The 27,007-nt window shown below is 51.5% G+C and overlaps 1 protein-coding gene, 1 long non-coding RNA gene and 1 pseudogene across 2 annotated transcripts in view; 2 read left to right on the plus strand and 1 right to left on the minus strand.

The window, feature by feature from the left end:
* LOC108536110 (uncharacterized) overlaps nt 1-6,030 on the minus strand; it is an 11,016-nt gene extending 4,986 nt beyond the window's left edge. The window contains exons 1-3 of the long non-coding RNA XR_001887420.1: nt 5,491-6,030; nt 4,781-4,888; nt 2,974-3,045 (exon numbers count right to left, since the gene is read on the minus strand). This is a non-coding gene — a long non-coding RNA (uncharacterized LOC108536110). The remainder of the gene's footprint in view (nt 1-2,973; nt 3,046-4,780; nt 4,889-5,490) is intronic.
* A 554-nt stretch (nt 6,031-6,584) lies between these two features.
* On the plus strand, nt 6,585-23,464 carry LRRC74B (leucine rich repeat containing 74B). Its single transcript, XM_017882535.1, is given in 11 exon segments — nt 6,585-6,740; nt 8,006-8,148; nt 8,495-8,627; nt 9,594-9,718; nt 9,721-9,765; nt 9,767-9,803; nt 14,545-14,654; nt 15,962-16,077; nt 17,724-17,802; nt 19,739-19,834; nt 23,309-23,464. Coding segments are annotated over 11 exon segments (1,182 nt in total). The 5' UTR covers nt 6,585-6,598.
* Nucleotides 23,465-26,277: 2,813 nt separating this feature from the next.
* LOC108536059 (tubulin alpha-3 chain-like) overlaps nt 26,278-27,007 on the plus strand; it is a 5,575-nt pseudogene continuing 4,845 nt past the window's right edge.

Genomic DNA, 27,007 nt, shown 5'->3' on the forward strand with positions numbered 1-27,007 from the left:
AAAAAAAAAAAAAAAAAAAAAAAAAAAGAAATATAATGGTTAGCTTTAGAGACTTCCTTTAATCTTCCTCCACATTAAAGAACAGAAATCAGATGTAAAATAAAAGTTAAAATCTGCACCCTCTGTAAATTCTTCTCCTCCATCCACCTGTGCTCTGCTCAACCCCCAAGTCCCTGTCCCTGATCCCCTAGAAGATCTTTCAGATATCTGGGCCCCTAACTTAAACCTACCCTCCTCAAAACTTGGCCCTATCTCCTCAGCAAATTTCTTTTAGACCTAAAACTTCCCCAAATATCCTTTCAATGCCCAGCTGCCTACTTATCTTCCCTTTTCCTGTAAAATTCACAGAAAGCACCCTAGCCTGTTTTCCAGGCCCAAGATATACAGGTGACATGTAAATACTGATAGCCAGAAAATAGACCTAACACAGGTTCTGGGAACAAGCAGCCAGGCTTGCTTCACTGTACCTTACAATTCCTCCTACTTCCTGGGGCTCTGTCATCAAACCTCATCAGCTCCAGGCATTCCCATGTTTAGGCCGAAACCACAAAAAAATCTGCTGAACTATCGTGCTCTTAGGAAAAAGAAACCATAAACATCACCCTAGATCTCTGATAACAAAAAATATGCTCTGAAACTCCTTCTTGGAGAAAATCTACATTCTTTCTTAGTTCCTTGAAAGTGTAAATCTTATCATATCTTTAAAACTTAAGTATCTGAGGCATTGGGCTGGGCGCAGTGGCTCAGCCTGTAATCCTAGCACTTTGGGAGGTCAAGGTGGGCGGATTACTTGAGATCAGGAGTTCGAAACCAGCCTGGCCAACATGGTGAAACCCTGTCTCTATTAAAAATACATATATAAAAAAAATTAGCTGGGTGTGGTGTGCGCCTGTAATTTCAGCTACTTGGGGGGCTGAGGCTGGAGAATTACTGGAACCACTTGGGAGGCGGAGGTTGCAGTGAGCTGAGATCATGCCATTGCACTCCGGCCTGTGCGACAGAGCCAGACTCCGTCTCAAAAAAACAAACAAACAAACAAAAAAAGTGTCTGAGGAATTAACTAGAACAACCCCTAGTATGCTCATATGAGATTTAAAAAAAGTGTTGAATGTTTAACATTTTAGATACTTCACTTCAGTAATGTTTGATATTTGCCTAATATATATGTCAAAAAATTGCCAGCAAAATAAAACTTAATAACTAACTTTGTCTAATGTTTCATGAAGTTTTCACAATTCAAATCTAATTGTTAAACAAACTAAACTTATATAAATGCAAGTGGGAAAAAATTTGTAAATAAGTTATAATTATTATTTTTTGAGACTGGGTGTTGCTTCGTTGCCCAGGCTAAACTATAGTAGTGGGACCGTAGCTAACTGCAGCCTTGAACTTCTCTTGCCTCAGCATCCTGAGTAGCTGGGATTATAGGTGTGTACCACGATGCCTGGCTAATTTTTAGAAAATTTTCTTGTCGAGTGGAGTCTTGCTATGTTGCCCAGGCTGGTCCCAAATTCTGGGCCTCAAGCAGTCCTCCTGTCCTGGCCTCCCAAAGTGCTGGGATTACAGGCGGGAGCCACTGTGCCCAGCTATAAATAATTTTTTATTGTTTTAATTTTTATTTTTGACTGACTCATTGCTAGACATACTATTGAAATAATGATTACATTTTATAAAATATGTCTACTTAAAAATAATTTCCAGGAGTTTAAGGCTGCAGTGAGCCATGATTGTGCTATTGCACTCCAGCCTATTATTGAGACCTTGTCTCAATAATAATGACAATAATAATGATAATAATTTCTGGCCGGGCAAGGTGGCTCATACCTGTAATCCCAACACTTTGGGAGGCCGAGGAGGATGGATCACCTGAGGTCAGGAGTTTGAGAACAACCTGGCCAATATGGCGAAACCCCGACTCTACTAAAAATACAAAAATTAGCCAGGCATGATGGCAGGCACCTGTAATCCCAGTTACTGAGGAGGCTGAGGTAGGAGAATTGCTCGAACCCAAGAGGCAGAGGTTGCAGTGAGCTGAGATTGCACCACTGCACTCCAGCCTGGGTGACAAAAACACACACACACACACACACACACACACACACACACACACAAAATCCAAAATCTTTTCGGTAATCTAAAACCTTAAAGTCAAACTAAGTTAAATTAAAAGATGGTTATTTGCTGAATATCTAGATCACTTCCAAATAAGATATAATACAGAAACATTGATTGCTGAACTTAAGTATAAGCTTATTCAACTTTGGTTTCTTACTACACGGGAACAAAAGATACCTGTGTCTCTCAAGAAACGTGTCCTGGGCTGGCCTTGGTGGCTCATACCTGTAATCTCAGCACTTTGGGAGGCTGAGGGAGGAAGATCGATTGAGTCCAGGAGTTTGGGAGCAGCCTGGGCAACACAGTGAGACCCCATCACTACATAGAATAATATAATTATCTGGGTGTGGTAGCCTATGCTTGTTGCCCCAGCTATTCTGGAGGGTGAGGTAGGAAGATCACTTGGGAGTTTGAGGCTGCAGAGAGCCATGATCATGCCACTGCTTGATTCTTGCTATTGGAGCCTCCCTGAGCATGTGCCCAGCTCTGGGTGTCACACTAACAACCTGGAGAGTACCCAGAGGCAGGACCAGGATGGGAGGGTCTGGGCACCTCATGGAAACTGCTGCTGCCCAGAGCTCAGGTTTCTGTCACCCACAGGCTGGGAGGCCTTAAGAAAGTGATTCAACTTCACTGAGCCTCAGTCTTTGCCTCCGAAATGGGGATCACAGGAATTCCTGTGGGGATATGTGAAGACTGAACGAAATGGTTCACACAAAGATGTAGCCCAGTGCCTGGGGGACACTAAGCACATGCTGAGCCTTCAGCCACCTGGGAAGGGGAAAGGGAAACACGGGTGGCCACCTGGGGCTGGTGGAGGAACGAGGGGCCTGCTGGGAGGATCCTGGACAAACTCACCTCTGGGCATCTGCCCTGAACTTGGGCTGGCGTCACAAGGAAGTTGGTCACCAAGAAGAACACGTTTTCTCCCTAGGAGGCAAATCTCAAGGTTGGCCTGGATGGGCTCGCATTGACCAGAAAGGCCGGCAGCCGGCAGCCTGGTTTATGAGGGAAGGGATGTTGGCCCTGTCCAGTCATTAACCCTGTCCCCCCATAAGGCAGATTGAAGCAGAGATGGGAGGCTGGCAGGGTTCTGGCCATTTTTGAGACTGGGAAGCCTCGTGCCTGTGTCCATCTCTTGAGACAAGTTTCTTTCTCATTTGTTCAACCAAAATATCTTTTATTTTCTTTCTTATTTATTATTTTTTTGAGACAGAGTCTTACTGTGTCACACAGGCTGGAGTGCAGTGACACAATCTTGGTTCACTGCAACCTCTGCCTCCTGGGTTCAAGGGATTCTCCTGCCTAAGCCTCCTGAGTAGCTGGAACTACAGGTGCACAGAGTTTCACTTTACTCATCCAGGCTGGAATGCAGTGGTGTCATCAACACTTACTGCATCCTCTAACTCCTGGGCTCCAGAGATCTTCCTGCCTCAGCCTCCCAAGTAGCTGGGATTATAGGCTCTAGCTACCATGCCTGGCATCAACCAGAATATTCCAACAGCCTGCTGCTTCTAGTACTGAAGATCCAGGGGAGAGTTGGGCCCGGCACCTGCCCAGGATGGAGAGGAGGTGAGTCTCCCATCCCACACACAGCAGCACTGGCATGGCAGGGCACAGGTGAGAAGACAGACAGCTCTGCCTGTGGTCAAAGGGTGGCCAAGGACGTTGGAAGGGGGAGGCTGACCCTCCAGTGCTGCCCACAAGAACACTGAATTTGGGGAATGCATGCCCAGGAAAGGAAGGTGAGGGCTGTGCAGAGGGTGCTGAGAGAGGCAGTCATTGGGATTAGGAGGGATGGGTGGCCACCATCATTGGGGAGTGGGGGGCACCTGAGAGTAGAAGCAGGGGCTGCAGGCTCTGAGGATGCGTGGTGTGAAAGTTCAGCCTGGCTACTGAGTGGTGTGCACCGAGCAGTAGGGAATGGGTGAGAGGGGCATCTAAGGGTCCTCTAGGAGTTCATAGTCTCATGCAGGCGTGGCATGGGCAAGTAGTGAAACATGTTGGAAGGGATAGGAAGGGGTTGAGGCTGAGTCACTGGTCTGGCTGTCGCACTAAACTAGTGGATGTCAGAGCCCTCGGAACTAGTGGATGTCACAGAGGCCATGCCAGGAGAGGGAAATAATTGACCTTTGGACATGTGGGTGTGCACCTGGAAGACAGCTGTGCTCTAGGCAGGTGTTCACTGGGGCTACATACACCCTGGGTATCAGAAGAGCAGAGGTGGAAGTTAAGGCTGTGGATAAGCTGGGTGGAGGGAGGAGGAAAATGCAGCCGAGAAGGGTGCAGGAGGAGCACCTGACAGAGGTGCCCCCATCAGGGAGCAGGGCTACAGGAAGTTCCGGTTCCAGCCCTCTCACACCGCTCACCCCTCTCAAGCTCAAGCCATTAGTCTCAAACACTCCCTTCTTTTCTGTTGGCAGCCTTCAGAAATGCAGTTTCTCTGGCCTGGCTTCTCAACCTGTAACTTTTTCTACCGGAACCTCCTACACATCCCTGAAAGCGCTGTCCAGGCGCCACTCCTCTGTGAAGGCCTTCCTGGGAACCCCCAGCTGCCTCTGGCATCACATGCTTCTCTCTGGCACACACTGGCTGCATGGCGGGTGTCCAAGCTGTCAGCAGAGAAAGGACTTAACGCCCCCGTCTGCAGCACCAGGGCCCCCACCTGAGGCGGCTTCACCAAGTCGGCCACTTCCCTTTGAGTTTGGTGATGACAGAAATCTGGGGGTCAAGATCCCGGTCCTGGTAGCCTTTTTTGGCGAGGAGAGCCCACCTGGGGAGGAGAAGTTAGGCAGTGTGGTGTGTCCACAGCGTGTAGTGACAGGGGCAGAGCTGGGCCCTACATGCTCAGTTCTCTCCCCACACCCTACAGGCTCCCAGTCCAGCATCGAGGGCCCCACCTCCTCTCTGGCCCCACTTCCCACTCCAGACGCCCTGAACGAGACAGAAGCTCCAGCCATGCGTCAGAGAGCCAGTGCCCTCAGACAATCACCTTCCCCAGCCAGCACCCACCCCCAGCCTCACTAGACCCAGCTCCCAGCTTCTAGACTCCCCTGACCCGAGGTAGAGCTGGTGGTCTCTCTGGGGCTACTGCTCCAGCTCTCACAGATGTTAAGGACGATGTCTTGTGCCCCCTGGGTGGGGCTGTGGGGAGGGACTGGGAAGCAGGCAAGTGGGCACACAGGACAAACACACAGCTTGTTCTTGCTCTCCTGTCTTGTATCGCCTACCTCCCCCCAGCCCCCCTCCCAATCTGCCCCCTTCCCCTCCAGCCCCTAAACAGCCCAACCCTCAACTTCAACCCAGCAGGACCAAGCCCCACCCCCCACTTCTTCCCCTGCCCCTCCAGCCTGGCCAAAAGCTCTTCTCTCTTACCCTACCACATAGACCACGATCCCAAGCTGCAGCAGCCTCTGCAGGCCGCCCAACCGCCAGTTCCTGGTCATCACATACTTCTCTGTCTTATAATCCAGAAGCCCCCAGCCTGTCGTAGCCCCTGGGGAGCCCATGCTGCCAGCTCTTGCTAGCTGCAGGCACATGAGTCAGCATGGTAGCTGCAGTCACAGCTGAACAGGAGGCAAAGCAGGGCCCGAGCCAGGCCAGGCCAGCCGCTGTTAAAGGGACACTTCCACTAAAGCAGGATCCAGCCTCCGACACCCAGCCTTCAGTCCCTAACCCCAGCTGCCCTGCACCTCCCACCCTCCCTACATTCCCTTTGCTGGGCCCTGGCACACAGAAAACAGCAGCAGCTCTGTCCCTGCCCTCTGGCCTCACTTCCTGGGGTGGGAGTGGAGGTGGTGAGAGGATGGGGAAGGACAGCTGTTATCAGTGCTGTGAGAGGATGGCCTGAGGGCAGCAAAAGCCCCGGGAAGGCTCTGAGTAAAGCTTCAGGAATAAGAGACTTCTGAGCCGACCCTTGCAGATTCTGAAGTGAATAAGCAGACAAAGATGGGGATGGAGGTTCCCAGGGGAACGAACAGTGTATGCAAAGGCCAGCGCATGCAAGAGAACTGAGAGCCACAGAGTGAGAGGGTGACCTGGCTCTGAGAGGTTCCCCAGACTCTCCTGAAAAGCTGCTCCCAAGTGCAGTGAAGAAAACACAAGCTCAGGAGTCAGGCATGTTTCTCATTCCATGAAAGGGGGTGCGATGCTGGAACCGCCTAGGGAGGCAGGGAGGATAAAAGCTGCAAAGCGCCCAACCTGGTGCATGGTCTGTGGCGCATGCAGTTTATCAGCCTGGGCGAGGATTCTCAGCACGAGCCCCACCCCGCAAGTTTCTACGGCAACTAACAACACCTGGTTGCCGGGGCGACCGCCGAGGGGGGAGCGCCTCGCTATTGGCTGCAGGGGGCGCCTGTCGCCAGACGGCACATTCGGTTGGTCAGCGTGGCCGCAGACTCCGCCCACAATCCCGGGCCGCGCTCTGGGTGGGACACCAAGCCGTCCCCGCCTCAGTGTCTGAGACTGCGAGAGGGTCGTAACCATGAGGGGTTCCTGCGAGAGGTCTGGGGAGGATGAAGAGCAGAAAGAAGAGGAGGCTATGGCGGCCTGTGGGGGTCTTTCAGGGGTCCCCGAGGCCGTGCAGGATACCGAGGCCGATTGGGACTCCGACCGGGAGACAGAAGGTGCTCGGGGAGGGGCAGGCTCGACTCCTCCCTTTTGGGGTCTTCTCCAGCAGGGGTCGGGGAGGCGGGCTGGGGCTAAGGGGCAGGAGACCTGTGTTCAGCAGGGAACGTACCTGTCTGAGGGGCGCCTCCAGCCCCCTGCCCTCCCTTCATTGCTCCTAGAAGCATCAGGTTAAAATGCAAAATCCCGCCAGACTGTGCACCGAGGGCTGTCCCGCCCTGAAATGGAATAAAAGCCGGGTTTTCCTGTGTCCTGAAATGGAATCAGCCGGGTTTTCCCAATCCACAGGAAAAACTAAGCTACTGGATGTATAGAATTTAGAACTATTTCGGTTTTTTCTCCCGTAAAATGTTTACAAAACATTTGTGGTCTGCAATCCAGGTTAAAAGACACAGGGTGCCATTCGGCATCAGATAGGCAGAGGCCTGACTCTGGCAGGATTAGCTACCACCACTAGCTGTGGGACGCTCAGCGCAGGCCAGCCACAGCTTCTGCCGCAATCAACAACATTGGATTGCCTGGGCTCATATTTATTAATAAATAAATATATAAATTATTTATTTATTAGAGCCAGGGTCTTGCTCTGTCACCCAGGCTTCAGTGCAGTGGCCGGATAATAGCTCACTGCAGCCTTGAACTCTGCACTCTAGTGAGCCTTCTGCCTCAGCCTCCTGAGTAGCTGGGACTACAGGGGACCACCTCGTCTGGCTAATTTAATAAATTTTTTGGCTGGGCGCAGTGGCTCACGCCTGTAATCACAGCACTTTGGGAGGCCCAGGCAAGCGGATCACCTGAGGTCAGGAGTTTGAGACCAGCCTGGCCAACATGGTGAAACCCCGTCTCTACTGAAAATACAAAAAATTAGCCCGATGTGGTGGCAGGCGCCTGTAATCCCAGCTACTCGGGAGGCTGAGTCAGGAGAATTGCTTGAACCTTTGAGGCAGAGGTTGCAGTGAGCCGAGATCATGCCACTGCATTCCAGCCTGGGTGACAGCAAGACTCTGTCTTGAAAAAAAAAAAATTGTCTGGCTATGTTGCCCAGGTTGTCCAACTTTCTTTTCATAGCTGTATGACTTTAAGGAAAAGATTTGCGTTGCCTGAGCCTTGATGTCTCGTCTGTCTTGTGGGAGCAGTGGTCCCAAGGAGCACAGGAAGCAGTGCTTCTAGAGGCAAAACATAGGCTAGGTAGTGACACAGGGCAGGGGAGGACACAGGTGGCTGTAGTTGTGCAGGGGTCCACATGTGTCCCCCTGTCTCCTACCAGGCACCCATGGGCTTGGAGAACTGGTCAGGGACACACTGTACCTGAGGTCTTGCCGGGCCCATAGCGTTGTGCCCGTCTCCTGCTTTCTGCGCCAAGGGAGCACCCAAGAGCTGAACCTCCAGCACCGTGGCCTGGGTCCCCAGGTACCACTGGAGGGACACTGTATCCAGGCTTACAGGGAGTCTGTCTCCTACACTCCCCAGCTTCTGCCTGTGCCAGGCATGCCCCACCCTCCACATCTGGGAGACAGATGGGGTTGAGGCTGTGACAGGTGGCATTAAGGGTTGGGGAACCTGCAGGCTCCTAACCTGCTGGGGGTCAGGGAGAGCTGGGGGTGGGAGGACACCTTCACAGAGCCTAAAAGGAGAAGCAGGTGTCACTTAAAACAGGTGGGAAGGGGAGGGCTTTCTAGCTGGAAGACGTGGAGTGGGCTGAGCCCTGGAGCATGAGCCAGGATAGTGGCCAGTGTGTTTGCTTTGTCTGTCCCAGGGCGCCCGGGCTCTGGCTTCCTCGTTGAGCTCCAATCCATATGTCAAGCGGCTGGACCTTCGAGATAATGGGCTCTGTGGGGCAGGTGCAGAGGCCCTGGCAGATGCCCTGAGCAAAAGCAGCAGCATCCGTGGTAGGTGCTGGGCCTGGGGCAGGTGGGCAGGCGTCAGTCCTCCCTATCCTCAGGGATGTGCCTCCATCCCTGAAAGCTAGGCCATGTTACCTGGGGCTTGCTGGTGTTGCTGGATAGAGGAGGGGCCTCATCACAGGAGGGGGCATGTGGGGTGGAGTTAAACCCTCTGCTTACAGTCAATGCTGGATACAAGTCCCTTCCTCACCCGCCCCACCCCACCACTCTCCTCTCTTGCTGGCCAGCATCCCCCTCTTCACCTGGCACATGGTAGACTCCCAATACCTGAATGCAGGTTGGGAGAGTCCTTCCACACAGAGAGGTGGGGGCTGGGCATTGTAAGAAGCAGGTAGGCAGTGTGGGAGTTTGATGGGGCTGGGGTCAAATGCCAGTTCTGCCACTGAAGAGCTGGATACCTGGGCAAGCAGCTTAACCTCTCTGAGCTTCAGTTTCTGATCTGTGAAATGGCCCCCACAATATCTTATGGGCTTGGGGCTGTGGTGAGCATGAAGTTGAAACGCACTCCTGAAGTGGTCAGCAGAGTGTGTGACCCATGTAATGCTCCATGCATGGCCACCCTGGGGGTATTATTGCCAATCCTGCGCAGTGGGCTGGTGAGGGCCTTCTGAAGTGGGTGGTGCGATGATCACTGCTAGACACAAGTCATATGACGGGGTGGCTGTCGCCCCACCACCAGCATCTCCATAGTCACAAGAGTAGGCCGTTTTTTAACCACTTGACACAGAAGCCGTGGGCACACAGGGATGGGAGGCGGGACGTCAGGGGCAGAGGGGACCCAGCCATTGGGAGCCAGAGCCCACCATCGCAACCCCAGGACAATTCACCTATAAGGTCCCTTCCTCTGCCTCAGACCTGGAGGTTTGCGCGATGGCAGAAGAGGACGTGGGCAGGGGGGTGCCTGCTTTTGCATCCCACTGACTGAGGAGCGGCTCTCCGTCCCCCAGGAAGTGACCTGTCCGGAGAACGCAGCTGGGAGTGGCAGGAGCCCAGCCCTCTGTGCTGTTTCACCATCCAACCGGGCCATGCAGAAGATACAGCTGGTCAGGGAAATGGCCTTGGAGGAGCAGGCGGCCCCAGTAACCTTGCTGAACTCCTGCTGGCCCACACAGACCTGAAGTCCGCTGGACCTGAGCTATAACCAGCTGAATGAGCAAGCAGGTAACGACCTGCCAGGGCACCATGGGCCATAAAAACTCAGCTTCCTGGGGCAGCGGGTGGGTGGGGTTGGCAGGAGGCACTCACATCGCCAGGAGCATCGTGCTCTGGCTCCTGCTCCCACACCCACCTTGCCCCACTCCTCTTCCGCTCTAGCCACACAGAACTCTTCATCCTCCTTCCTCCTTCCACCAAATATCTCATTGCCCACTGCCTGTATTGCGCATACTGACTTAGCCACCCAGGGATCCACCTTGAACAAACAACAAGTTCCTGGCCTCAAGGAACAATGTTGACAACATCATTCTCAGAAGAAACAAATAGTTTTCTGTTTCTGGAGAAGAATGGGCGGACCCTCTGCTTTAAAGAGGTGGCTGGGGAGGCCTCTGTGAGGTGACATTTAAAGCTGAAATGTGCAGAGGTGGGAAGGAGTCCAGCCTTGGCCAAGATCAGAGGGAGAGCATTTCAAGCAGAGGACAGTGGGAGCATGCGGGCCTGTTTTCCAAGACTGGCCGACAGCAGTGTGACTCAGACTAGGAGCCAGGGAAGCCGTGGCCAGGCTGTGGGGGTGGAGGAGCTAGAGGGGCTTGCAGGGCATACAGGCTGTGGCAAAAAAGGGTAAGATTTTGGTTCCAAGTGAGGTGCAGACATGTTGGGATTCCTTGACTCTCATCCACTGTCAGCCCCTGAGCATATGCAGGAGCCTTATCTGCTTTGCCAGTGAATATGCACCTTCTAGCCTGCCCCTCCTCCAAATGGTCCCGATGATAGTCAAGGATCACCTGGGACCCTGGGTTAGGCATGCCCAGATGGGCTGACCTGGACGCGGCTGAACCAAACTCTTAAGGGGAATGCCGGTGAATCTGCATGTTTAATGGTTGCCCAGGAACATTTTCAAAGAACAAAAAACGCCGTTTTTTTTCCTTTGAACCGGAGTGGAGTCTCACTGTGTCACCTATGGCTGGGTGGCAATGGCGTGCATGGATCTCTGCTCACTGCAACGCCTCCACCCCTCCCCATGTTCAAGGCCAATTCTCCTGTCTCCTCAGTAAGCTGGGATTACAGGTGCGTGTGACTATACCCTCCCACTCAATCTTTTGGTAATTTTTAGTAGCAGATGGGGTTTCACGCATGTTGGTCAAGGCTGGTCTCCGAAACGCCTACCTTGTGATCGCGCCACCTCAGGCCCTAAAGTGCTGGATTAGTCATGAGCCACACGCGCCTGGCCCGAGAATGTGTCTTTTCAGAAGCCACTTCTCTGTCTCAAGCAGCCCTAGAAGCAAGTGTGGGGTGACATCGAGCCCTTTGGCCTGTGGGAGAATTTGGGCCCCTGGCATGTAACTGCCAGAAGAAGCCGTTTGCCTTTCTAAAGAAAATTGTTTGGCAAAGAAGTCAGTGAAATTAAAAGTGAAAAAAAGGCCTTTGGCAGGGCAATGTGGCCTAGGTCTTGTAATGCCAAACAACCAACTTTTGGGAAGGTTGAAGGGGCCAAGATCCTCCCTTGAGGCCAGGAAGCTTCGCGAAAACCCAAACTGGGCAACATAAAGGGAGCCCGCCAAGTGGTTGGATAACAACCATCAATTTAAAAAAATTAGCCCTGGGTGAACAGAGCGAGAAACTTCTTGTCTGCAAAAAAAACAAAAAACAAAAAAACAAAAAAGCGCCCAGTGGTGGCTGTTGCCCTGTAAGTCTCAGTCAGGAAGGGCTGAAAGGTAAGGAAAAGGAATTGGGCTTTTTTGAGCGCCGCAGGGATGCGCAAAGCGGGCAAAGTGAAGCCCCGTGATTTTTGTCCCCGGCCTGCACGTCTCCAGGTTGGGGCAAACAGAGTGAGACTGTGTCTTAACAAACAACAAAGCCCGGCCGGCGGGTGGGGCTTTCAACCGCCTGTGAATCCCAGCCCCTTTTTGGGAGGCCGAGGGCGGGCCGGCATCACAAGGTCAGGAGATTCCGAAGACCATCCTGGCTAACTGTGAAAACCCGTCTTACTAAAAAATACAAAAAAACTTAGCCCGGGATTGAAGGTGGCGGCCGCGCCTGTAAAAGTTTTCCCAGCTACCGGAGAAGGGCTGAGGGCAGGAAAAAGAATGGCGGGGAACCCGGGAAGGCGGGAGCTTGGCAGTGAGCTGAGATCCGCCACTTGCACATCCCAGCCCCTGCCGAACACGAGGGTGAGAACTCCGTCCAAAAAAAAAAAAAAAAAAAAAAAAAAAAAAAAACCCAACAACAACAAAAGAACTTGTCCTTTCTTTCCTCTTTAAGGGCCCTGTTTCCCGTGTTCATGATGTTAAAAAGCAGGTAGGTCGGTTGAGATGTGCGCAAGCTTTGGTTTGCTGGGTCTTGAATGCAGCGTGGGCTTTCTTTATGTATAACTAAAAATGATTTGCTGGAAGGGGCCAGCCCCCCTCCAACACCTGGTGGGGTTTTGTTTTCTCTTCAGGTGGGAACGAGAAAAAGACGAGAAAAGAAATAAGACACAGACCCGACAATAAGAAAACACAATAGAAGAAGGGCCGGGCGCGGTGTGGCTCAAAGCCTGTAAATCCGCAGCACTTTTTGGGAGGCCGAGACGGCGGCGGCATCACGAGGTAGGGAGATTCGAGAACCATCCTGGCCTAACAAGGTGAATAAACCGCCGTCTCTACTAAAAAAAAACTAGCAAAAAAAAAAAAAAAAACTAGCTGGGCGAGGGCGTTGGCAACCCCCGCCCTTGTTAAGTCCCCAGCTTACTCGGGAGGCTGAAGGCAGGAAGAGAATCGGCGTGAAACCCGGGGAGGCGGAAACCCTTGCCCAAGTGAGCCCCTTGAAGAGTTCCGGCCACTGCACTTCCAGCCAAGGGCGACAGAAGGCGAGAAAACTCCGTCTCAAAAAAAAAAAAAAAAAAAAGAAAAACATAAGAGAAAAGAACAGTGGGCCCAGGGGGACCTGGCGCTGCCCAGGCATCAGGGGGAAAATCCGCTGCCCACCAAGCTGGCACTGGTCCTCGTGAGTTTCCTCAGTATTTTAATTGATCATTTCATCTTTCTAAACCATGGGAGAGGGATGTGGCAGGACATAGGGGTGATAGGGGAGAGGGTTCAGCCAACAATGTGAGCCAAAAAGATGGTTGGTGTGATAAATAGTTTTAAGGAAAGGTGCTTTTGTTGGCTTTTGAAATGTCGGGGAGTTGACACAACCATCTCCAGTGCATTAAAGAAGGCAGTGATTTGGGCCCCTAGCAACGGGCTTCCCCACCTCCTGGCCCGCTAAGGCAAGTGTTTTTTCTCTAGTCTCAGTAAAAATAGAACCACAACAATTTGGGTTTTTTTTTTTAACAGCGGAGAACCATTCTTATTCCCCGGGAAATGCAAAGCAGGGGACAGATTGCTTCCCTCTTTTCCTCAACTGCCAAAGAAAGGCAACAGAAACCCTTTAAAGGTCAAGTCTTCCCTCCCCCAGGAAAAGGCCATAAATCTCAGGCTTATCGGCAGGGGGGGAAAAAACCTCCGAAAACAACACCTGGCTTTCCTCGGCCAGAGGTCGCGCCTGCGGGCCTTCCCGTTTCTGCAAGTGTCAGTTCGTGTCCCTGGTAGCGCCGAACCCTTAGAGAATGTGAATGAACGCTTTTAAACAAGCAATACTTGGCCTTTCAAGCACTTTCCTTAACAAAGGCAAGCATCCTGCACAAGCCCCTTAAAATCCATTAAAACCTTGAAATCAACACAGGGTTGGGGCTAGGGTTACAGATTAACAGCATCTCAAGGCAGAAGAATTTCTCTTAGTACAGAACAAAATGGAGTTTCTTATGTCTACTTCTTTCTACATAGGCACAGTAACAGTCTAATCTCTCTTCCTTTTCCCCACATGTTCGTTTTGGTGTTCTGTGAGGGTTGTGGGATGACTGCTGGAGGGTTCTGTTCGGCCATGTTGCTCCGCCTTCATCTCCAGGTCTCCCTTTTTTGTCCAGGCTGGTCTTGAACTCCTGGCCTCAAGAAATTCTCCTGCCTCAGCCTCCCAAGTCGCTGGGACCACAGGCACACACCACTGCCTGGCTTTCACCTTCCTTTCTCTACCACCCCCATCTCCTCTGTATCACAGCTGTGCCAGCCCTGTCACCTCGTGCCTACCCTGTGGCACCAGCCTTCTACCTGGTCCCCCAGCCTTTTGCCTCTGCCCCCACCCAGCCCAGTCTATCCTGGACACCTGCCACTTGCTGAAATGCTAGTCCAGCCTCATCACTTCTTAAGGCCCTCCCTGACTCCTTGCCACTTGTATGTGCTGCCTAAGCCCCTTAGCTTGGCACTCAAGGCCCCTCAGCATCTCTCAAGTGCCTGTTACTCCTTCCTCACTTCACTGGCTTCCCCCTCCCCAGCCCCAGCTCCAAGCCTGCATGCATTTCCACAGGTGCCTCTGCCATTTGCACTTTCCTGTGCCTCCTCCCCACTGTGCATGCACAAGCCCGTCAGGAATTCCTCAGTCCTGAGTTATCTCCTCTGTCCTCTTTCCTGACTGTCCGCAAGACAGGTTAGCCACCACTCTGTTCCCATGCCTCCCTCTTTGCAGTCTAAATGAATAGCTCACATCCCATACATTTGTATTTGTATTTTCCCCATGAAATGTGAGTTCCTTAAGGGCATGGCAGGCCCATGTCAGTTTCATGTCTGTGACCCTCCTGCCCAGCAGAGGCTCAGCACACAGTGGGCATCAGTGCGATCTTTTGAAGGAGTGAAGAGAGTGAGTCAGAAGGTCTCTCTTGGTGTTTCTGAAGGGGAGACACTCGGACCAGCCCTGGCAGAAAACACTGGACTCACCGAACTTAACGTGAGCTGGAATCACCTCCGAGGCCTAGGAGCTGTGGCATTTGCCAGGGGACTGGAGGTATGAAGCCCCCACCTAGTCATCCCTGCAACCTGTCTGCTGGGGCCTGTCTCCCAGGGGCCAGCTCCCTGTCTCTGCAGCTCTTCGGAAATGAACCTTGGATCTTTTTTTTTTTTTTGAGACAGAGTCTTGCTCTGTCTCCCAGGCTGGAGCGCAGTGGCGCGATCTCAGCTCACTGCAAGCTCTGCCTCCCGGGTTCATGCCATTCTCCTGCCTCAGTTTCCCTAGTAGCTGGGACTACAGGCGCCCGCCACCACGCCCAGCTAATTTTTTTGTATTTTTAGTAGAGACGGGGTTTCACCATGTTAGCCAGGATGGTCTCTAACTCGTGACCTCGTGATCCACCCGCCTCGGCCTCCCAAAGTGCTGGGACTACAGGCGTGAGCCACCACGCCTGGCCGAACCTTGGATCTTTTAAGCAGAGCTTAAAGACTGTTTCTTAGGTGATTTTAATTTTCCTGGCTTCACTTAGTGACCACAATACGCTGTGTTCACTGTCATATCATTTCCTGAAGGGTCACTGTTGAATGTCTTGCACCTTCCCCAGACACCACAGACACCCAGCTGGGAAGGGACATCTGTGCAGTCTGGTGACACATACTCACTGTTGGGCATAGGCAGGTGGTTTCCTGAGATAAGACCTTGCACCCTTGGATGCCAGCACAGCCTCTCAAACACCCACTGTTCCCTTCCATGTTGTGGCTCATAGGGCTCGGGAATGGGCGGCTCAAGCTGGTGCTAGGGTGGTACAAGGTGTCTGCAATGTCCCTAGTGCCAGATACCCTGTGGAGTCCTCCTCAGGCCATGGCAGCTGCTGTCTTGCCCTGATACAGGGGCTGACCTTGGGGTCCTGCCCCACAAGGTGGCATGTCACATTCTGTCTTGCCGGAGCACCTACCGTTCTTCCCATCACAGTACCCTGGGCAGGTTTCATCCAACAGCTGTTCACTGGATCTTGGGATCCCTGCTCTCCAGAGCCATTAAGTGGGTGTGGAGTCCGTTCAATGTTTCTGGGGCCTGCTGCTGCTCTGCACACATCCCTGCCAGTCTCTCTGAGGGCCATTCACGTCTACACCGGTCCTTTCCTGTTGTGCTCTGGGCCACTGGGCTCTGTTGACCGCCATCATCCAATCTGTAGCCACTGGGGGGTCTGCGTGGCACTTTCCTGACCCTTCCTTGGAGCCTCTCGCCTTCTGCCCTTTATCCCTTATCTTTGCTCCTCAGGACTCCTGGTCTCTGAGGCTGTGGCACCCTGGCTTGCTCCACTGTCAGACGGGGTCTTATGACTTCACTCTTCGATATTCTAGGCAAACATCTTCCTGAAAGTTCTAGACATCTCATACAATGGCTTTGGGGATCCTGGAGCCTCTGCAGTGGGTGAGGCTCTCAAGGCCAACAACGTGTTGGAGGAACTCAACATGAGGTGAGGATCCCTGCGGGGACACTCCAGGAATCGTGGGCTCCATGATCTTGCTGCTGATCCACACGGTCTACCTGTGACAGGGCTTGAGCCACAGTCCCAGAGCAGCTCTATCATCCTTATCGCTGGAGTTTATAATTTTATGTATTGATTTAAAACAGCATCTTGCTTTACTGCCCAGGCTAGAGTGCAGTGATGTGATCATGGCTCACTGCAGCCTTGACCTTCCAGGCTCAAGCAATCCCGCCACCTCAGCCTCCCAAGTAGCTGGGACCACAGGAGTATGTCACCAAGCCTGGCTAATTTTTTCTTTTTTGTAGAGACAGTCTCCTGCTGGCCTTGAACTCTTGGGCTGAAGCAGTCTTCCCGCCTCAGCCTCCCAAAGTGCTGGAATTACAGTCATGGGGAATTCATCACTATTACATAGAGACCTGTGATTCCTACAGCACAGGCAGATGGCTGCAAATTGCACACGGTGTATAAAGCATCTCCCGCAGAGCCTGGTGCATGGCGGGTACTCCATGCAAGCTTTCCTCCCTTGCAGATGAGCCAAGGCCAGGTTCTGTGGCTCATACCTGTAATCCTAGGACTTCGGAAGGCTGAGGTGGGAGGATCTATTAAGGACAGGATTTTGAGACCAGGCTAGGCAACATAGCATGACTCCATTTCTATGCAAAATCTAAAAATTGTCCATTTCCGGTGGCATACACCTATCATTCCTGGTACTTGGGAGGCTGAGGCAGGAGGATTGCTTGAGTCTAAGATTCAGGAGTTCAGGCTGCAGTGAGCTGTCATGATGTCGCTCCATTGCAGCCTGAGCAACAGAGGGAGAAAAATTAGCCTAGTCTGGATGGGGCAAGGCAGGACCCTGACAAGTGGGCCCCAGTGCCTGTTTTGCTCAGCACGTGGCTACTGGAGCATGCCCTGTGTGAGGGGCTCCTCCAGGCCAGGCAGTGTCCCAGCCTAGCCAGGAGGCACAAGCCCAGAAGGAAGAAAAGAGGTGGATGCCAGGGAGGTCATGGGCCAGAGGCCAGGGAGGTCATGGGCTGCTGTGACTGAGACCCTTCCCAGGGGCAGCTCCCTGTGGGCAAGAAGGCCCCACTCAATCCTGCCCAACTTTCCTCCCCATGGGAGGAGCTAAGACTAGGGGCAGCCACAGAGGCTGAAAATGGAGGTGCAGCCAGAGCTGGGGTCTGAGAAGTGAAAGGGAAGTGGGACTGGCTCTGGAGACAAAGTGGTCCAGGGTGGTGCTGAGCCCTGGAGTTTGGGAACAGCAGGAGGAGGAGAGGTCTTGGACAGAAGCTAGGTGATTTTCTGGAACAGGCGTTGTCATGGTGATAGGCATGAGATGCCAGCTCGGGCAGAACACGTGGGAGCACTTGCAGAGCTCAGAGGGCCAGGGAGCGGCAGCTGGTGTCCACCAGGACAGGGACGCTTTAGGCGTGTTTGCTGCGTGATCCCTCTGAACGGTGTCATCTCCACCTTTTACCTGTTGACCTGTCCAGGGTTCCTGCGGTGAGTGGAGGGCTGGAATGAGAGACCCAACCTGGTGGCTGCAGTGGCAACTCTAGCGGGCACCCTGGGGCAGTGGGCTCTGCGCGGCTGCTTGGAAGGCTGCACAAGGCATGTATCTGTTGTCTTTGTTGCAGCAACAACCGCATCTCTGCGATGGGAGCCCTGAGCCTGGGCCTGGGTCTCCGGCTCAACCAGACACTGAGGATTCTTGTAGTGAGTGCTAGCCTGATGACTGAGACCCCAGCACAGACCTGCCCTGTACCAGTGCACACAGATCCCTCCCCCACAGCTCCCACCCAGGGGCAGCGGGCAGGTGCACACAGGCTGGCTCGCTCCCTTGCCACTCACCCTGCATCTGGGGCCTGGCCCTCCTCTTCTCCCCTTCCTCCCTCCCAGCTTCTCTCCCACATCTTCTTGCTGCCCTCCCTCCTCTGTGGGCTGGGGTGCTACTCTGCTGAAGGTGGCTGGGCACCCCTTGTGTCTCCCTCATCTTCTCCCCTGCCTTTCCTCTGGCCTTGCTGGGACCCAGGCCCCACCCAGGTGTTGCGTTGGCCACTGCTCAGGCCGACCTAAGGCCTGGTGTTTCCAGCTGGGGTCCTTCCCCTGGGTTTGCAGGTGGGGAGGGAGTGCTGAGCAAGACAGAGAGCAGAAGACAGACACAGGAGGGAGGCGAGTGGGGAGCAGGTCCCCAGGGGACCACTGTGCCCACAGCAGGTACGTGCTGGGGGACAGTATTGCCAGCTGGGTATGGACACCCAGCTCTGTCCACCCTCAGCTCCCCACCCCAGCCTTCCCTGGGCTTCTCCCATAGCTCTCCTCCCCTGCTCCCTGCCCCACAGGAACCCGGACCTCTCTGAACCGTAGACCTGCGTTTTCAGTCACCTCCTAGACAGTCTTCTAAATGTCCCAAAGTCACGTGGGAATGTGAGAGTCCAACCTGAATGCATCACCCCCCTCTAAGGGCCGCCTCCTGGTGGGGTCTCCTTCTTCCCAAGTCACCAGCTGGGCCCCAGAGTCTGCTTGCCCCTCTCTTTTCCACACCCTCCCTCCCACCCTCTGCAGGGGCTCACCCTGCTGACTCCTCCCTCTTCTGAATTCCCCTCTCAGCTTCTGTGAACTTGCAGGGTTCCTGGCTACAGTCCTTCCTTCCCACCTGCTACCCAGTGACCTTTCTAAACCAGAAACATGCCCTGCCTGAAAACTGTTGGAGTTTTATCCCCTCTGGATAAACCCAAGCTTCGAGTGCATTTTGTCATGGGGAACTGGGTGTGGTGGCTCACGCCAGTAGTCCCAGAACTTCAGGAGGCTGAAGCAGGCGCCTGAGGTCAGGAGTTTGAGCCCAGATTGACCAACATGGTGAAACCCTGTCTCTACTGAAAACGTAAAAAATTAGCCAGATGTGGTGGCACACACCTATAATCCCAGCTACTCTGGAGGCTGAGGCAGGAGGATCCTTTGAACCCAGTAGGCGGAGGTTGCAGCGAGCTGAGATCTCACCCCTGCACTCCAGGCTGGGTGACAGAGCATGACTGTGTCTAAAAAAAAAAAAAAGTAACATAGCATGTCATAGGGGATCTGGGCTCTGCCAGCCCCTCTCTTCCAAGTTCAGTGCTCTCACCCCAAGCTCGGAGTACACACACACACACACACACACACACACATACACACACACACACACACACACACACACGGTACTATTTTTCACCCCTGCCTTTGTTCCTCTGCTGTTCTTGCTGAAATGTCCAGCTACAGCCACCTCACCTGGGAAGCTCAGCTGAGCCCTACCTAGATACACCTCCCCTCCCAGCCTTTCCCTCCCAGGGCAGCTGGTGCATACTCACTGCGCTGATCACACCACATTTCATGATGCTTCCTTTCCCTCCCCTCTCCCCAGCAGGCAAGTTCTTAAAGGCAAGAGTGTGTCTTGTGTGTCTGTATCAGTCAGAGGCCTCTCCCTTCCTCTCTTCTCTGGCCCAGCAGCCTCACCAGAACATTCTGTCTGACTGTCTGATGGAGACACCTTCTGAGCTGAGACAGTGTGGCCATAGTAGCTGTGTCCTCAGAGATGAGGAGCCCCTCCTTCCCTTTCACATTGCTCTCTGGCCTCCCTAGACCCGGCTTCTCGCAGCTTTGTGTGCGTGTTTCTTAGGTGTCCAGGAATCCCATGCGAAGTGAAGGCTGCTTTGGTCTCCTCAAGTCTGTCCAGGACAATCCAGCCTCTGCCCTGGAGCTGCTGGATTTCTCAGTAAGAGAATTTTATAAACCTCGTTTCTGATCCTCCCAACAGTCCTGTGAGGTATCATCATTTTAGAAGAAGAAAGTGAGGGTCAGAGAAATCAAGAGCCCTGCCCAGACACACGGCGTGGCAGAGGCAGAGTTGCAGTAGGGACCTGAATGCAGGCATGGTGCCACTTGGCTCTGCCCCCTCTGGACTGGTGGTTCTGTGGGATCTTGCCTGGGGCCCCTGCCTGGGTTATTCATTGGCTGAGAGAGGATAAGTGGAGGTCTGGGCACGATGCTCCCTATCCACTGAGGTTTAGATCTGCAGTTGCACCTGCAAGGCTGCCCTCTGCCCCTCCCCTGACTGTCTGCAGGTGGACTGTGGTGCTGGAAGGTTCACTTGAGTGGCTGTGAGAGAGATTAGGATCCCTTTTCATTCAATTCTGCCACTTTTTTTGAGTCAGGGTCTCACTCTGTCACCCAGCTGCAGTGCAGTGGTGTGATCATAGCTCACTACAGTCTCAAATTCCTTGGCTCAAGTGGTCCTCCTGTCTAAGCTCGCCAAGTAGCTGGAAGTACAGGCACAGGTCACCATACCTGGCTAATTTTTTTTAGAGATGGGGGCTTGCTATGTTGCCCAGGCTGGTTTCAAACTTCTGAACTCAAGTGATCCTTGTGCCGTGGTTTCTCATGTCTTGGGTCAGTTTTGATTTTTTTTTTTTTTTTTTTGAGATGGAGTCTCACTCTGTCACCCAGGCTAGAGTGCAGTGGTGCTTATCTCAGCTCTCTGCAACTTCCAGCTCCCAGGTTCAGGCAATTCTCCTGCCTCAGCCTCCCAAGTAGCTGGGATTACAGGCGTATGTCACCATGCCCGGCTTAATTTTTTTTTTTTTTGTATTTTTTTTAGTAGAGATGGGGTTTCACCAGGTTGGCCAGGCTGGTCTTGAACTCCTGACCTCAGGCGATCCAACCACCTTGGCCTCCCAAGTGCTGGGATTACAGACATGAGCCATTGAGCCTGGCGTAAATTTTTGATTTTTTTTTTTTTTTTTTTTTGAGACGGCAGGTCGTCGCCTCTGGTCGGCCCAGGCTGAAGGTGCAGTGGGCCGGATCTCAGGCTCACTGCCAAGCTCCGCCTCCCGGGTTGATGCATTCTCCTGCTCAGCCCTCCCGAGTAGCTGGGACTCCAGGCGGGCCCGCCACCCTCGCCCGGGCTAGTTTTTTGGTTATTTTTAGTAGAGACGGGGTTCACCGGTGTAGCCAGGGGAGGTCTGCGATCGCCTGACCTGTGGATCCGGGGGCCTGCTCTCAGAGCCTTCCCAAAGTGCCTGGGATTACAGGCTTGCCGCGCCCGGCCGGTAAATTTTGATTTTTAATGTAGAAAAAGTGCCAGGTGAGGTGGCTTACACCTATAATCTCAGCACGTTGGGAGGCTGAGGTGGGAGGATCCCTTGAAGCCCAGAGTTCAAGACTATCCTGGGCAACACAGCAAGATCCCCATCTCTACAAAAGCTTTTAAAAGTTAGCCAGGCATGTGTCACATACCCATAGTTTCGGGTACTCAGAAGACTGAAGCAGGAGGATCACTTGATCCCGGGAGTTTGTGGCTTCAGCGAGCTATGATTGTGCCACTGTACTCCAGCCTGGGCAACAGAGCCAGACTCTGTCTCAAAAAATATAAAAAAAGAAGGAAACAAAAAAGTTGAGTTACAAATCAGTGCTGATTCTAACCCTGATTTTTTTCAACCCAGACTTGAGTCAAAGCCTTTCCAGAAATGTGTGTGTGTAGTTTCGATTATTCAGGTTTGGGACAACCGACGTCAAACATACTTACCGTTTCCTTCTAACAGCCTGTTCTTGCCTTAACCATGTGCCTGCTGCTCTGAGAATTCCTGTCAGCCCTGGATCTGTCATTCTTAAAGAAATAGAATGACATATGGCATTATCCTACCCAAATATATACTTACTTGACACAATGTATGGTCATTATCAGAAGCCTCTAGTCTCATGGGAATGCCATGGGCTTTGGAATCAGTTCAGGCTTGGGACCAAATCCTGTGTCTATCAATGTGGGATCCTGGACAAGATTCTGAGTCAAAGAATCATAAACAATCAATCAATAACTAGCCTGGGCTGGGCATGATGGTTCAAGCTTATAATCCCAGGACCTCGGGAGGCCAAGGCCGGTGGATCACCTGAGGTCAGGAGTTCGAGACCACCCTGGCCAACATGGCAAAACCTGTCTTTACTAATAATACAAAAATTTGGCCAGAGTTGGTGACTCATGCCTGTAATCCCAGAACTTTGGGAGGCCGAGGCAGGCAGATCACCTGAGGTCAGGAGTTCGAGATCAGCCCGGCCAACATGGTGAAACCCTGTCTCTACTAAAAATACAAAAATTAGCCAGGCATAGTGGTATGCACTTGTAATCCCGGCTACTCGGGAGGCTGAGGCAGGAAAATCACTTGAACTCAGGAAGCGGAGGTTGCAGTGAGCCAAGATTGCACCATTGTACTCCAGCCTGGGCAACAAGAGTGAAACTCTGTGTTGTAAGCTGGATGTGGTGGTGCCCTCCTGTAACCTCAGCTACTCAGGAGGCTGAGGCAGGAGAATCGCTTGAACCAGAAAGCAGAGGTTGCAGTGAGCCGAGACCGTTTCATTGCACTCCAGCCTGCGTGACAGAGTGAGACTCCATCTCAAAAACAAATAAACAAAACAAAACACAAAGAAAACAATTAGCCTGAATCAAATATTCTATTTTCTATTCCTTAACTGTTGTTATCTGTTATCACCAGTATAATCTGACTAGCCCAGATTTTATTCTGGGCTTTGAGGGAAATAGTTTTGAAGACTTGATAGTTCAAGGAAATCTTTCCCTGGGCTCAGACTTGTGTTTTTGTGAAATGGGGCTAACGTTTACCCCCCAAGGCCATCATGAACTTCAGCTGAGATGACAGACCTGAGGGAAAGGCCTTGCACAGAGAAGGACTTAATCAGTGCCAGTTCTGTTCTAACAACCCCTTGGTTTTTTAATTGAGGAACAACATTTATGCTGAAAAATGCACAAAGATTAAGCATAGAGCTTGGAGAATTTTCACAAACGGCATAGGTGTCTATGTAACCAGCCCCTAGATCTGGAAACACAGCATAGCCGGGCATGGTGGTGGGCACCTGTAGTCCCCGCTATTCTGGAGGCTTAAGCGAGAGGATAGCTTGAGTCCAGGAGCTTAGGGATGAAGTGAGCTATGATTGAGCCACTGCACTCCAGCCTGGTGACAGAGTACCATCCCATTTCTAAATAAATAAATACAGCAGGACTTTAAACGTGCCCCATTGTCCCCTTCTCTCCTGGATCTTACTAGTTTGCGGGTATGAGATTGTCATCCACAGGGGAGAAGCCACCCGAAGGAGCTTCTCTGAGACCTTGTGTGTGTGAGTGAAAAATGGTCAAGTTCTCAGATAGTAATAAAGTTCATCCTTGTAATGGGTGCCTCCTCAGGATATCCAGGTGAACGCAGAGTTTGATGGCCTTGCTAGCTCAGTGAAGGGAATTCTTCCAGAGCTCTGCATAAAGACTGGTGCTTGCAGAGTGGAGTATAAAAAGGAGTTGCTGCCAGTCTTCAGACCAGCCCTGCCAGCGTCTGTCTCTAAGTGACCTTGGAGTGCGGCTTCCTCATCTCCAATCAGTTGCTTTGACCTCCAGTGTGAGGAGCTCTTTGACTCACGAGGCCTTGTTACCACTTGTGTCTGCACTGAGTCCCCACGTCAGCAGTGTGCTAAGTCCTATGGAGCTGGCCTTCACGGTGCTCACACACCTGTACTCTCTGCTGTGCCCCACGGACCCTGCACTCATCTGGGCTTTCATGTGCTCTCACTCATTCATGTCACACAAACCTCTACTAAGTACTGCACATTGACCTGGGCGTGGTATCCAAGATGCCCAAGCAAGTCCCTGCCCTCCCCATGTTCATGTTCTGGTGACCTCAGGAAACTATTAAAATATAAGGAGGGGGTACACACTGTACTTTTGAGAATGCAAACGGGCACAGCCTTTTTGGAAGGCAATTTATCATTATGCACTGAGAGCCTCAAAACTGCCTGTGCCCTTTTATACAATTATTTGACTAATGTGCTTTAGAGAAATAACCAGATATGCCTAAATAGAAGATTGGTGCCTAAAGATGCTCATGGGGCTGGGCACAGTGGCTCACACCTGTAATCCCAGCACTTTGGGAGGCCAAGGTGGGTGGATCATTGAGGTCAGGAGTTCGAGACCAGCTTGACCAACATGGTGAAACCCCAGCTCTACTAAAAATACAAAATTAGCCAGGCGTGATGGCACACCTGTAATCCCCGCTACTCGGGAGGCTGAGGCAGGAGAATCGCTTGAATCCTGGAGGTGGAGGTTGCAGTTGTCACCATTGCACTCCAGCCTGGGCAATAAGAGCACAAATCTGTCTTAAAAAAAAAAAAAAAAAAGCCCGTGGAAATGCTGTTTATCATGATGAAAATCGGAAGTGTCCCCAATAATGGGATTGGCCAACTAAAATTTGAAACTCTGCAAATGTTAAAAGCCACATGCTCAAAGGACACTTAACAATTCATGAAAATGTACATGATTAATGTTAACTGAGAAAATTAGGAGGGAAAAAAATCACATGGCAGCTGGGTGCAGTGGTACGTGCCTGTAGTCCCAGCCATTCAGAGGTAGGAGGATTGCTTGAGCTCAGGAGTTGGAGACCAACTGGGGCAATACAATAAGACCCTGTCTTTAAAATCAATCAATCACATGGATTATCTGACAGTTCCTCAAAAGCTTAATCATATAATTACCATATAGCCCATTAATTCCATTCCTAGGTACCTACAAGAAATGAAAACATACGTCCCCGCAAGAACTTGTGCACGAATATCCATAACAACATTATTTATAATATTCTAAGAGTAAAAATGCCCACCAGTGGATAAATACAATGTGGTATATCCATACAATGGAATATTATTTGGCAATAAAAAGGAATTGGAGGTGATAAAAATGTTCTAAAAACGTATTGTGGTGATGGCTACATAACTGCGTATTCTAAAGGCAATTGAATTATATATACTTTAAAGGAATGAACGGTATGGCATGTGAATGGCGTCTCAATAAAACTGTTTCGAAAAGAAGGAAAAGTACTGAAACATGCTAAAAATGGATGAAACTAGGAAACATGATGCTAAATGAAAGAAGCCAGTCACAAGCCCACATGCTGCATGATTGCATTTATATGAAACATCCAGAGTGCGCAAATCTATAGAGACAGAGAGTAGATGATACGTTGCCTGGACGTAGAGAAATAGAGGGATTGGAGGTTGACAGCTAAAGGATATGAATTTCTTTGCAAGGGGTGATAAAATGTTCTAAAATTTATTGTGGTGATGTGCAACTCTATGCGTATGGTAAAAACCACTCAATTTTACATTTTAAAGCGTTATTTATGTGGCATGTGAATTACATCTCAAGAAAGCTGTTGCAAAAAATATACTGGTTGAACCTAGTGGTATTAAAAAAGTACAAATATGATGCAGCTACTCTGGAGGCTGAGGCACAAGAATCACTTGAACCTGGGAGGTGGAGGTTGCAGTGAGCCGAAATTGTGTCACTGCACTTGAGCCTGGGTGACAGAGTGAGACTCTGTCTCAAAAATAAATAAATAAATAAATGAAAGTATGAATATATACACACAAGAAAAAAAGACCAAAAAAGCCCAACTGAAATATTCATAATGTTTATCTGTAAGCTGCAGGTTTTTGGATGATTTTATGTTCTTTTTGTTTTTAGATTTTCCATACTTTTTTTTTTGAGGCAGAGTCTCGCTCTGTCGCCCAGGCTGGAGTGCAGTGGCACAATCTCGGCTCACTGCAAGCTCTGCCTCCCGAGTTCACGCCATTCTCCTGCCTCAGCCTCCCGGAGTAGCTGGGACTACAGGCACTCACCACCACGCCCAGCTAATTTTTTGTATTTTTAGTAGAGATGGGGTTTCACCATGTTAGCCAGGATGGTCTTGATCTCCTGACCTTGTGATCCGCCTGCCTCAGCCTCCCAAAGTGCTGGGATTACAGGCGTGAGCCACCGCACCCAGCGATTTTCCACACTTTCTACTGGGAGTATGTGTTACTTTTATAATCAGAAAAACAAATACAGCAGTCACGTGGCATATCATAATGTTTTGGTCAACCACAGGCAGCATATACGACAGTGGTCCCCTAAGATTCTAATACCATATTTTTCCCATAGCTTTTCTGTGTTTAGATACACAAATCCTTACTGTACGGGTCTGTAGCCGAGGAGCAATATGCTGTACCATATGGCCTAGGTGTGCAGTAGGCTGCACCATCTAGGCTGGTCTAAGCATACTCTATGATGTTCTCCCATCAACGAAATTGCCTGATGATGCATTTCTGAGAATGTATCCTAGTCACTGCGCAATGCATACCTCTACTGAAGAGCACCGTGTGATGCAGGCTGCAGTTGAGTTCTGTGCATGATGTGGTTGGAGCTCTGAGGAAGGGGAGAGCTGTGGACTGAATGGTATCCCCCTCAATATTAGACGCTGAAGCTCTAGTCCCCAGTGTGACTGTATTTGGGGCAAGGGCCTATAAGGAGATGATGAAGATTAAGTGAGGGCATAAGGGTGGGCCTTGATCCAACAGGATTAGTGTCCTTATAAGAGACCAGAGAGCGCCGGGCGCGGTGGCTCAAGCCTGTAATCCCAGCACTTTGGGAGGCCAAGACGGGCGGATCACGAGGTCAGGAGATCGAGACCATCCTGGCAAACACGGTGAAACCCCGTCTCTACTAAAAAAATACAAAAAACTAGCCGGGCAAGGTGGCGGGCGCCTGTAGTCCCAGCTACTCAGGAGGCTGAGGCAGGAGAACGGCGTAAACCAGGGAGGCGGAGCTTGCAGTGAGCTGAGATCCGGCCACCGCACTCCAGCCTGGGGGACAGAGAGCTTGGGTGCTACCTCCCCCCACCCCGTGGGAGGACATGGTGAGAAGCTGGCTGCGTGCAAGCCGGGAAGAGAGGCTTCTGTGACTTCTAGCCTCCAGAACTGAGAGAAAATAAGTGTCTGTTGTTTAAGCTGCTCTGTCGATGGTATTTTTTTATGGCACCTGGAGCTGACTAATACGGAATGATTCACCCTCCTGGGGAGAAGG

This window comes from Rhinopithecus bieti, unplaced genomic scaffold, assembly GCF_001698545.2.
Source record: "Rhinopithecus bieti isolate Rb0 unplaced genomic scaffold, ASM169854v2 scaffold_13317, whole genome shotgun sequence".
Classification (NCBI taxonomy): domain Eukaryota; kingdom Metazoa; phylum Chordata; class Mammalia; order Primates; family Cercopithecidae; genus Rhinopithecus; species Rhinopithecus bieti.